This window comes from Geotrypetes seraphini, chromosome 9 (genome assembly GCF_902459505.1).
Source record: "Geotrypetes seraphini chromosome 9, aGeoSer1.1, whole genome shotgun sequence".
NCBI classification, from domain to species: domain Eukaryota; kingdom Metazoa; phylum Chordata; class Amphibia; order Gymnophiona; family Dermophiidae; genus Geotrypetes; species Geotrypetes seraphini.
Window position 1 is genome coordinate 60,172,469 of NC_047092.1, and position 12,618 is coordinate 60,185,086.

General features: G+C 44.2%; 1 protein-coding gene across 12 annotated transcripts in view; it reads left to right on the top strand.

The window, feature by feature from the left end:
- Positions 1-12,618, top strand: part of NRCAM (neuronal cell adhesion molecule) — a 391,220-nt gene that overhangs the window by 206,306 nt on the left and 172,296 nt on the right. For 11 of the 12 annotated variants that reach the window (XR_004540624.1, XM_033958216.1, XM_033958225.1 and 8 more), the window contains 2 exons: positions 1,859-2,029; positions 11,929-11,985. Coding sequence is in view for 11 of the 12 variants with exons in the window: in XM_033958216.1 (XP_033814107.1) it covers positions 1,859-2,029; positions 11,929-11,985 (228 nt within the window). In the remaining variant the exon portion in view is untranslated. The remainder of the gene's footprint in view (positions 1-1,858; positions 2,030-11,928; positions 11,986-12,618) is intronic. The other variant, XM_033958221.1, reaches the window with a different exon arrangement.

The following is a 12,618-nucleotide window of genomic DNA, read 5'->3' on the forward strand; positions in this document are numbered from 1 at the left end:
AATGTTTCCAGTATCATAGTAATTCATCCCCATATTGATTTCCAAACTTTGAAGATCAAGCAACAATAAAACAAGAAATGATCCAGTGTCCCTACTTCAAGATGACAATGCCAGCATCTATTAGACTTAGAACTGTCCAACTTTTGTAAACGAACTGTAGGTTTAAATATATATATATATATATATATTTTTTTTTTTTTAAGAATCCTGTCATGCTAGAAAATCATAAAACTCTCCTCATGCACTAGTACTGGATCCTGATTCAATAAAGGATCTAGTTCAAAATTCTTACTCTAGCCCACAAAGTCTTATACTATACTATATATGGGACTCTCGCATTATCTTTCATCTTTGATCATCCCTGTACACCAGTTAGAGCTCTATGTGCTGTTAATGATTGTTGGCTGCATATCCCTCCAGTTTCCAGAGCAATGCTAGATTCAGTGCATTCTGTTGTACTACATCATTCCTCTGGAATTCTTTATTGATTTATATACAGTATGAACAGAGCACACACTTTAAGAAATATAAAACTGCCTTTAAAACATATCTGTTTACCATTGCTTTTGATTACCAGGAGGCAGGCAGTGCCAGCTGCTGAAACCCTGCATCTACTCTGGTATTTTCTGCCCTATTCCTTTCCTCTCTTCAGTTGTATATCAAGTGGAGCACTTTTCTCTTGTTTGATTTTATACATTGTAAACTGCTTTGCTATTACTGAAAGGCAGTATATCAAATCTAATAAATTATAAACCATTGCACATTTATGAACCACTACACATCATGTGAACTGCTTTGAGATCTACTGGCAGGCCAGGTTTTCAGGATATCCACAATGAGCATGCATGAGAGAGCTTTGCATACCAAGAAGGCATTGCAGGCAAATCTCTCTCAGGCATATTCATTGTGGATATCCTGAAAACCTTGCCTGCCAGTAGATCTTGAGGACTGGAATTGGACAGCTCTGCCTTATAGGAATTAAGTGGGATATATGTGCATATATAACATATCCATCTTCCATGTTCAAATCCATTAAATATACAGTGTTTTCCAAAACATGGCTATTTACATTTTTAAAATCTGAAAATTGACATTTAGAAGTTCATATAACATGGAAGTCCAAATACTGATTTTATATCCATGTGGCAAGGTCTGGATGTGTTTTGGGTGGGATTAATGAGGGGTTAAAATATGGACATCCAACTCTGATTGAGGAAGGGATGCCCATGTTCAAAAAGATGGATATAGGCATTTAGACCTGGCACATTTAAGTTAAAGAAAGGTGCTCAAATTGAGCTATTCTACATTGGATGGAGTAAGGTAAGTCATGGTAGGTATTTTTCTGTCCGTGGAGGGCTCACAAAAAAAGAAGAAAATTACAAACAGCTACAATGGGATTTCTGCTTTGGTTTTTAGCCAGCTGCTCTAACCATTAGGCTATTCCTCCACATGGACATCTGTATGGCCATTTTATAATCCATTCCCTATGCTGCCACAAAGATGTCCTTGTGCTGTTTTTTGGCCATATTCATAGTTTGGATGTTTTCAATTTGTAAAATGGTTGTTCATGTGGAACTAGCCAGCATTTGGACATCCGTTTCTCATGTATTTTAGAACAGGCAGTATATAGGCATATTCTATTCTAAATTGCCTCTCTCGATGTGCTTGGCATGATGGCAAATTGACAACCAATGTTTTTAATCGTAAATGACTATAACCTTCACAGAGTAGCGGACGCACCACTGGCCACCTTGATGGGCAGATCGTATGGACCATGCACATTTTTATTTGCTGTCCTTTAGAAGGTGTTGCTGTGTGAGTGTGGAGATGAAACTGAAGTTTGTTCTTATTTCTCTAGCATTTCAGAGATTGCCACAAAATGAAAGAGTTTCTCAAAGTCTAAATGGAGACCTCTATTTCTCCAACGTACAACCAGAGGATACCCGGGATGATTATATTTGTTATGCAAGATTTAATCATACCCAGACTATCCAGCAGAAACAACCCATTTCTGTCAAAGTTTTATCAAGTAAGTACTGAATTCTTCAATTTAATATTCTGTCTTTTGTAAAGCTATTTTTTGATCAACAGTTTGATATTAGACTAGGTAGAATTTCTAATATGTAGTGCATTAAAAAATATGTAAATAAATCTTACTTATATATAGTATGTGCATGACAGCTTAGCTATAAACGTATCTGCATTAAAATTCTGAATATTTTTGATCTGAATAAGTTTAAAAATATCCTTATATCTTTCTATACAAAAATTTTCTGCCTAATACTCAGTGCTATGCAACCAGCCAGGAATGGCTGCTAGAGATTACTTTTTTTTATAAATTATTTTTCTTATTTAAATATTTTAATTATAGAAAAGTTAGAAAAGTACTTATCTCTTTTAGAGAAGCATAGCAGGGGCTTTTCACCAACATAGGCTATGTTTCGCCCAGGGGGCTTTATCAAGGTATTTTCCCCTTTGTTATGCCGGTTCCATGAATACTGCCGATAGTGTCGGCAGTATTCATGGAACCGGCATAACAAAGGGGAAAATACCTTGATAAAGCCCCCTGGGCGAAACATAGCCTATGTTGGTGAAGAGCCCCTGCTATGCTTCTCTAAAAGAGATGAGTACTTTTCTAACTTTTCTATAATTAAAATATTTAAATAAGAAAAATAATTTATAAAAAAATATATAAAATAAGACCGATGAAGACTTTAGTGCAAACAATTCTGTGAATGAAATGCTCTCACAGCTTGCACCGCTGAGGTCCTAAACGGAAAACATATGTGTATCTAAGGTTGTATATGTGATGCTAGAGATTACCACATTTTCATTGAAATCAAATCACAATACTGTGCTCTGGAGTGGCTACAGCCTCAGCACTCTAAGGTTGTAGGTTCTCAAGCCCCACACTACTTCATGTGACCCTGGGCAAGTCACTCAATCCTCCATTGTCCCAGGTATGTTAGATAGATTATGAGCCCATCAGGACAGATAGGGACAAATGATTGTGTACCTGAATGTAAACCACTTAGACAATTAATAGGCGGTATATAAATAACTTACATAAATAAATATGCATAAAATGTTTTGGGGGTCAAAAATATAAGTTTTCCATGATCTTTCTAAGGTGTCTCAAAAACAACCCCAGGAATTTTTAAGATTAAAAGGCAGGGTATTAGCCATAGATGCTTCCTTTATTTTAAAATTTCCTTGTGTTTGCTTAATTACCTTTGAGAGTAAGATATAGCAGTTTTTTGACCTGGGTGCACAATCAGAAGGAGCGTGTGGCGCAGTGGTTGGAGCTAGTGCCTCAGCACTCTGGGGTTATGGGTTCAACCCCGCGCTGTTCCTTGTGACCCTGGGCAAGTCACTTAGTCCTCCATAGCCCCAGGTACGTTAGATAGATTGTGAGCCCACCGGGACAGATAGGGAAAATGCTTGAGTATCTGTTTGTAAAACCGCTTAGATAACCGTGATAGGCGGTATATAAAAACCTAATAAACTTGATCAGCATCTATGTAACATGTTAATAATATGTTTATTTTTCCTTAAGAATTCATTGAATATCTTGGAGCTTTAGGGCTCCTTTTACAAAGGTGTGCTAAAATGCCGCGCACGCTAGCTGCTACCGCCTCCTTTTAAGCAGACGGTAATTTTGGTGATCACGTGATGCCGTCTCGGTAAGCCGACGTGCGCGAGAAGAGCTCCCGGGCCCGCTTGCTTTTTTCGATCTCGGCCGGCGTTGCTATCGGCGCGGTCTGCTCTCCCCGACTTCCGGTTTCGGAGGGGAAGTCCCGGCAGCGTTTTGCACTCGGTTTGGGGCACTATGGCTGCAAAAGTGACCCGCAAGGAGCGGGAGAAGCCTCGGGCTGCAGATCCCAAGATGGCGGAGCCTGCCCTCGTGTCTCCCTCTTCTCCACGATCTGAGTGGGTGGCGGATGTTATAACGGAGGTGCGAGCAGCGATACAGGACACCCTTACCTCTCAGCTTCAAAAGCTCTCCGACAAACTGGATGGCTTGGATGCTTCTGTGAGCCATATTAGAGCGGAGTTTGGCTCTTTTCAACAAAGGGTGTCTGATTTGGAGGACTCGGCCGGGCAGTCTAGGGAGGCTCAGACAGCGGCGGACTCCAAAATTCGCCAGCTGGAACTTAAGGTGGAGGATCTGGAGAATCGCTCCAGGCGCAGCAATTTGCGACTTGTTGGCGTTCCCGAATCGGTGTTGGATGGGCAGCTGCACTCCTTTTTGGAATCCTGGCTGGTGCAGTCTCTTCAGCTTCCTTCGACTGCGGGGCCCCTGAGGATTGAAAGAGCGCACCGTCTGGGAGTTCGCCGCCCAGATGCTACCCGTCCGAGGGTGGTAATCTTCAAGGTGTTGAATTATGCCCACAAGGTGGAGATCCTGCGGGCTATTCGGGCGAAAGGCCCCCTCACCTATGAAAATCAGAAGATTTTGTGCTTCCAGGACTTCTCGGTTCAATTGGCTGCCCGGAGAAAGGAGTTTGCCGCTGTTTGTCGTCAACTCCATGAGCGGCGTATCCAGTTCGCGCTTCTCTATCCTGCACGCCTCAAAGTTCAACATGAGGGTCGCTCTCACTTTTTTGACTCTGCGGCTGATGCCTTGGCTTATGTGCAACGTCTGGCGGGAGCGGCGCCTAGCCCCTGATCGTCCTCTGGTTCCTAGTTTCTGGTTTCTGGACTGTACTGGGCTGGCTCTCTTGCTGTTTTGCTGCTGCTAGCAAGCTGCCTTGGACTTTGCCATGGACTGACGGTGGGGCGGAGGTGCTGGAGATTAGGGAGCTGCTGCCATTTTCTCTGCCTGACCCATGTCCGAGGACTCCAGCCCTTTGGATTTGTTCCTGCTGTTCTTGTTTGCCTGTGTATTGGATTATAGGGCGCTGTTCCTCCGTGGGGGATGGCGTGCTTTTCTGCCATGGTGCCTCCATCTGCTTTTGACATAGCTCTCGTTTTGTTTTCTCTCAACATAAGGGGGATTTATTTTGTTTTATTTATTGATATGTTGTCTTCTTTGCGGCTTATATTGGGAAAGTCTCCCCGCATAACTGCCTGTTCCTCCGCAGTAATTATGCATTCTTGTTTTATTTGTTGAGATATGTCTTTAGTCTAATTTCCAGTACTTCTTCTTCGTGGGTTTGTGTTTAGTTTCTATGGAAGTTGGGGGGTGGGCTCGGGAGGGCTTTTCAGCGTGATTGGTATCTGGGTTTCTCCCAGATCTGTGCATGAGAATTTGGGGGTTGGAGTTTGGGAGGTGGTTGGGGGGGGGGAGGGCTGCTGGGTGGTTGGGGGTTGGGCTGGGGAGGGGGGTTTGTATGTGTGGAATGTTTGGAAGGGTGTGTTTGGGTGTGATTGGAGGTGGTTGTGTGACCCGGGGTAATGGTGTTTGGCTGTGTTTGTGTTTTTTTTTGGACTATGGGTGACTTTTTGCTCTGGGAAGGAGCCGCTGGCTGGGACGGTTCCCCCGGTAGTTTATTCAGCTATCTTTCTTTTTATCTTAGCTTTTCCTACTCATGGTAATTAAGTTTATTTCCTGGAATGTCCATGGTATCACATCTCCTGTTAAACGCCAAAAAATTCTTAGTGCATTGAATCGACAAAAGGTGGATATAGCATTTTTGCAGGAGACCCACCTCTCTTCTGCGGAACATGCTAAACTCTGCCGGTGGTGGGTTGGTGAGATCTTGGAGTCTTCGGGTCTGCACCGGAAGGCGGGGGTAGTCATTTTATGTCGTAAGGGTCTGCATTTGACTACCCATAGGGTATGGTCTGACCCGCAGGGGCGTTATCTGGTAGCTAAAGTGACACTTAATAGGCAGGATTTGCTCTTGTGTAATATATATGCTCCTAACACTTGGGATGGGTCCTTTATGCGTTCCCTTACCAGACTTCTTCACCAGGACCTTCCAGTGGTGTTGGGTGGGGATTTTAATCAAGCTTTTGATCCCACTATTGACAAATCTAATCCCCTTCCTCACGACAGGTATGCCCCGAATAGAGGCCTTCCCTTGTTTGCCTCTTCTATGTCTTTGATTGATGTGTGGCGGGTGTTACATCCGGGAGACCGCGACTACACTCACACATCTAGTGCCCATGCAACGCAGTCCCGTATTGATTATTGGTTGCTCACGGATTCCCTGTTTTCGCAGGTGAGCTCGGCGGAGATTGGGGGATATGATGTTTCGGATCATGCTATGATTGTTCTTATTTTAGAGTTTCCTGGAGATACCCCTGGGGGCTTTCATTGGCGGTTTCCTCTCTCGCTCTATTCTGATCAGGAGTTTCATGCTTTCCTGGTAGATAAATGGAAGGACTATGCTTTTCACAATGCGTCTCATAGGGGTGACGCATTTCTTTACTGGGAGGCTGCTAAAGTGGTGTTGCGGGGTGAGATCATCGCTTACTCTAGCCGAAAGAAAAAAAGGCGCGACCGTCAGGTGCTCCGGCTGGAACGCCAGGTTCAGGATGATCGTCGCCGCTATGGGGCTCATCCCACCGGAATCAATAGAGCGTTATTATTGGCTTCGCAGTTGTCGTTGCGGGAACTATTGCATGATCGGGCTATGAAGTCTTTGGCATACTATAAATTTCAACTGTATTTGCATGCTAATAAGAGCGGTAAGCTTCTGGCAAATTTGATTCGACGTGCTAAGGGGTTTTCCCCAATTCTCCATCTCCGCCGGGCAGATGGTGGTTTGGTCCACAAAGATGAGGATATGGCGGCGGTGTTTCATCATTATTTCCAGGAGTTGTATGCTGCTCCACCGGTTTCTTCGTTGGCGGGTGATCTTTATTTGGATCAGGTCTCTCATCCGGTGGTGACAGAAGCTCAGAATGCGCGTTTGCAAGCTCCTTTTACAGTTGAAGAGCTATCGCTGGTTCTTGGTAGTTCTCCGCTGCAGAAGGCGGCGGGGCCCGATGGCTTTCGCAGTGAATTCTATAGACTTCTACTTGCGGACGTGGCCCCAGTTCTGGTTGATGTGTTTAACACTGCGGTACGCGAGGGGGCTCTTCCGCCTTCTCTTCGGGTTGCTCAGATTGTGGTTCTACTTAAGCCCGGCAAGGACCCATTACAGGCCTCCTCGTATCGCCCCATATCCCTGTTGAATGCTGAAGCTAAATTCTTTGCTAAATTGTTGGCCAACCGGTTGGCGGGTATTTTGCCCTCACTGGTGGCGGAGCCTCAAGTTGGGTTCGTCAAAGGTCGGTCGTCCACTCGCAATTTACGTACTATATTGGCTTCGCTGGAGTGGGTGGAGCGGGAGCAGGTTTCTTCTTTGCTGGTCAGTTTTGATGCCCATAAGGCCTTTGATAGGGTCTTGTGGGATTTTTTGTTTTGTACTCTTCAACATTATGGTATGGGAGGTTTTTTTAGTGATGCGGTGGCTGCGTTATATCATGATCCGCTGGCTAGGGTGCTGGTTAATGGAGTTTCTTCGGCGGTGTTTCCAATTCAGCGGGGTACTAGACAGGGTTGCCCCTTGTCTCCGCTTCTTTTTGTGCTCACCTTGGATCCCTTAATTCGCGAAATCTCTGCTAATCCGGCGGTTCGGGGTGTATCTCTTGGCGGCCGAGAGTTTAAGATTTCGGCATTTGCAGACGATTTGTTGGTTCATTTGACCTCCCCGTGGGAATCCTTTCCTGCTCTTATGTCGCTTTTTACGGAGTATGGCGATTTTTCGGGCTTCCAATTGAATTATGATAAATCTTTGGCATTAGCTACGGCCGAGGCGGTGCGCTTGGAGTGGCCGGGGCAGTTTCCTTTACGGTGGGCGGATGGCGTATTTAAATATTTGGGAGTGCAACTCACGAGCAGTGTGGGACGGTTATATCGTGCTAATGTAGATGTTTTGTTGGCCGCTACGGAGGGTTGTTTTGCAAAGTGGATGTCTCTACCTCTCTCTTTTTATGGAAGGGTTCAGTTGTATAAGATGGTTATTTTTCCCCGCTGGTTGTATGTACTCCAGTTGCTGCCTCTTTGTCTGCGTCGTAGCGATCTTCAACGGCTTCATAGGCAGCTGACCCGATTCCTCTGGCAGGGCAAGAAGTCTCAGATATCGATCTCTTATCTGTTCGGCTCGGGAAGGATCGGTGGTGTGGGGCTCCCGGATATTGGCCTCTATAATCTGGCTTGCTTGTTGCGATTTTTGGGTGACTGGTGCTTACAGAGTGATGACTATCTTTTTCGGGACTTTGAACATGCTCTTTTCTCTCCTTGGCACTTGTTTTCGCTGTCTCAGTTACCTGTTCGCCTCTTGCCTCCCGCGTTCCGTTCTAGTTTCATCCTTAGGTCGTGGCGTTTTTCTTGGAAGGCATTGGTAGGGTTACTGGGGGGGGACCATCAAGTTTCGGATCAGTTGTCTATACGGGGGAATCCGCAGTTTCTGCCTGGCTGTGATAACTCGGTCTTTGTGCGATGGACTGGAGAGGGGTTTCTTCTTCTTGAGCATTTATTGGATGAGGAAGGGGCGATGAGACCTTGGGGAGACTTTCCCATGCTTCATTCTTTGGGTGTGGGAGGTCTGTTTGCGTACCGGCAAATTCATCATTATGTGGGATCCTTGGCGCGCCCGGGCTTACGGTTCCGATTGGGTAACCAATTTCGTCTATTTTTTGCCCAATTTTATGCTTGTGGCTTGACGGTGTCTGCGTTGCATGGGGCTTTGCGGCGGCTTACTCCTCAGAAGTCTTATACGGCTCTGGAGAACCGCTGGGGTAGAGATCTGGGCATACCTGGTGAGTCCCTGAACTTTCCTTCCCTTATTAGTCGTATCTCTTCTATTTCTATTAGTGCAGAACTGAGGGAATGCCAATTTCGAATGGTGTATAGAGCGTATTTTTCCCAAGAGCGGGTCCACAAGGTTGGGGGCATTTCTTCTCCAATCTGCCCTAAGTGTACACTGGGTTGCAACTCCTTTTTTCATGCATTTTGGGGATGCCCTCGAGTGAAAGTCTTTTGGAGAGCCGTACTCCGCTTTTTGGAGCGGCTGGTTGGTCACGCTATTCCGATGTCTCCGGTAGGCTTGCTTTTGGATAGATATGAATCTTTGCGAGTGCCTGCTCGGAGACATCGGTTGCTGATCCGGAAGGGTGCTGTTATAGGAAAGAAGATCATTCTTAGCGTTTGGACGCAAGACATAGCGCCTGCTTACTGGGCTTGGAAGAATCGTTTTCATAATTTGATGCTCTTGGAGCAGCGCCATGCTCGATTATCTGTCCGGCGGTCGAAGATTTTCCTGCAGACCTGGGACCCCTACATTTCCTCGCTTTCCCCTAGGGCCAGAAGTATGGTCTTGAATTCACTCTGTTGTTGATACCTTATGCTCTCAGCTGTTTTCCCCGGGTTGGTGGGTGGATGTTTGGGAGAGTGTGGAAGATAGGTATGAGTGGTTGGACGTATGTGGAGTTCAGGGGGTAGGGTGGGATTACACATTGTGGGAGGGAGGATGGGAATTGGTTCTCTTGTTTTGTTTGATCTGTGCTGAGCGGCATAAGCAAACAGCTTGCTCAGCATAATCCTTTCTTGCTGGGGGGGGTTTTTGGGTATGGAATGGGTCTCATGGTGTGGGTTTGGGTTGGGGTGGGGGATTGGGATTTGGAGTGGGTGGGGAGTGGGGGGATTCTTTGGTTGGGGTGAAAATGTGTTTGATGGTACATTTTATGTTCGCGACCTTGTTGTATGGTCGTGTTGTCTTGTGTGTTTATTGATGATGTGCCAATAAAACATGATTTATACTAAGCAGACGGTAATTTTAAGCAGGCGGTAAGCAGGCCAGCATACGCTAATCTGGTACGTGCGCTAAAAACGCTAGCGCACCTTTGTAAAAGGAGCCCTTAATTTCCTTATGTTGGCTTTTACAAAGTCATGGTAGATGTTTCTACCGCGGGCCGGCGAGTTAAATGCTCCAACGCTCATAGAATTCCTAAGAGTGTCGGAGTACTTACCTTGCCGGGCCACGGTAGAAACCTCTACCGCGGCTTTTTAAAAGGAGCCCTTAGTTTGTGGATGAAAAGATGATATTGTAATTTATCCTTTTTTTTACCATTTAAAAAATTTCCCTGGTTTGTTTTTATTATCACTGTTTGGTCGTATGAATGTATGATAATAATAATTTTAAAATATGCTATTTTACTTGCCAGGAGCTAATCCTGCCCAGTTAAATAGTTTTGAATATTACGTAGTTGGTGCCTAAATGTTGGCATTCTCTTTATAGAATTACCTCCTATGTAGACAATGATGAGGCAGAGGGACAAGTGGCGTTCAGCCACACGAGATAGAAAAGGTAGACAGGGACAGATTTTTCAGATTATGGGGAACCACAAGTACAAGGGGGCACTCAGAGAAATTAAAAGGGGACAGGTTTAGAACAAATGCCAGGAAGTTCTTTTTCACCCAAAGGGTGGTGGATACATGGAACGCGCTTCCGGAGGCTGTGATAGGCCGGAGCACGTTACAAGGCTTCAAAGAAGGTTTGGATAGGTTCCTAGAGGATAAAAGAATTGAGGGGTACAGATAGGAGTAGAGGTAGGTCATAGGGATAGTCAGGGACCACTGCTCAGGAAATGGGCCTGATGGGCCGCCACGGGAGCGGACCGCTGGGCGAGATGGACCTCAGCGGAGGCAACTTCTTATGTTCTTAGAGCATGGGCAGTGCCAAAAATTATCCAGATAGCAGTCTTAATATCACCTCTATCCAGATAGTGGTAACACTGGCCACAATCTGGATAAGGTTTCTAAATATTCAGAGCCCAATAAGCAGCAGGGGGTGACAAACATATTGCTGATTGTTGCCAAGTTATACCCAGAAATTCAATACCAGGTCATGTCCAAGCACTGGCATTGAATTTCTGAGTATATGAAAATATGGCCAATTAAGTATGATATTTGGTACCTAACCAGCTATGAAAGATCACATCAAGACAGGACTGCATTTTATGCAGGCCTATTTATGTGATTATTTTAGACTGTTAAGGGGTTGGTTCTATAAAGGGTGCCTAACGTAATTGGCAAAATACCCTTAATAGTCTCAATAATTGGTAAAAAAAAATAAATTAAATTAAATTGGGCTATAAGCGTCTATCCAATTCTATAAAAGATAGGCACCTATCTGGTGCTTAGTGGCTTCTAACACCTAAGTAGGCATTTCTATGGGCAGAGCGTGACTTAATGCCTCTAAGCATGATGCTCCAAAAACTTAGGTGCCTGAAATGTAGGCATTCAAAACCCTCACCTACATTTCAGGCACCTATGTTTTTACATAGGCGCTGCTAGCCACAATTCTGTAAATGATGCCTAGGGGCTCCCTTTATTAAGGTGTGCTAGCATTTTTAGCGCATGCAGCAGATTACTGCATGCTAACCCCGTACTATGCGGCTAGATCTAACACTAGCATTAGCGCCTAGCGTGCGCTATTCCGTGCATTAATGCCCTAACGCAGCTTAGTAAAAAGAGCCCTAAGTGTGATTGACATGTGGCCAGTGCCATTTTTTTTATTCGCTGGCCAATGTAGGTGTTGTTTATAGAATCAGCCTCTAAGTACTGGAAAAATCAGCACTTTGCTGGCTAAGTGCTCACTCCACCCCTGCAACATCTCCAAAATAGCGGTTGTGGCTTGAGTGCTAAATGAGCATTTTTAGAGGCATTGTCCAGTTAATGCCTGGATAGCCTCAGACAGGCGATTTAAACAGCTGGGAACCTTTCAAGGCAATTTAAATCATTTTGAAAATTGGACCCTCAGATTATATGTAAATGCTGACTCTGGTTTTTTTTTTAAAATGCACCAGCAATGGTGTTTAAATTTCGATCTGAATAAGTTTAAAAACCTGTACATGGTAGCGCCCTAACCTGAATTAGACTGCAGTTGTGTTGTGTTTATATATATATATATTTAAATATTTTGTTTATTTCAGTGGATGCAATGAATGAAACTATTGCAGCTAATTTGAGTGACACTGATTTTTATGGTGGTGAGTTTTGGTAATCAGCAGCAATTTTTCCCTCTAACCCTAGAATAAAACTAACTTAATCCTTCTGACTATCTATCCTATAGATACTAAACATACTGTAGTTTCTAATATAGATGTTAGTTCTGGAGATAATATACAAGCAGGGGCATATATGCTAAAGGTTTTTTTTTTTCGCATTCTGTGTTTATGGAAAAATGTATTGCATCTTAAAATTATGAACTAGAATTAGGGTACATAGAGGTATTACCAGTAGAAAAAGAGAAAGTAATAACTCTGTACAGGATGTCAGTGAGACCTCATCTATCACATCGTGTCCTGTTCTGCTGGCCATGTTTGTTATTCCAAATGCTTCATGAGATAGGACAGAAAAGGCAAAGTATATGGAGTATCTGGAAGATAGAAGAGGATATTGTAATGAAGATATTCTAATATCTCAAAAACATAAATAATTCACAAGTAGCAAACCTTTACCAGAGGGAAGAATGTTAAAAAAATGAGAAATTAATACAGCTGCAGCATTAGAAAATGTGTCTTCATGGAAAGAGAGGTGGGGTGCATACTGCATACATGACATGATGTCCCAAGGGAAGTGATGGGGATAGAAACTGTAATTGCATTAGAAGATCCTTACAT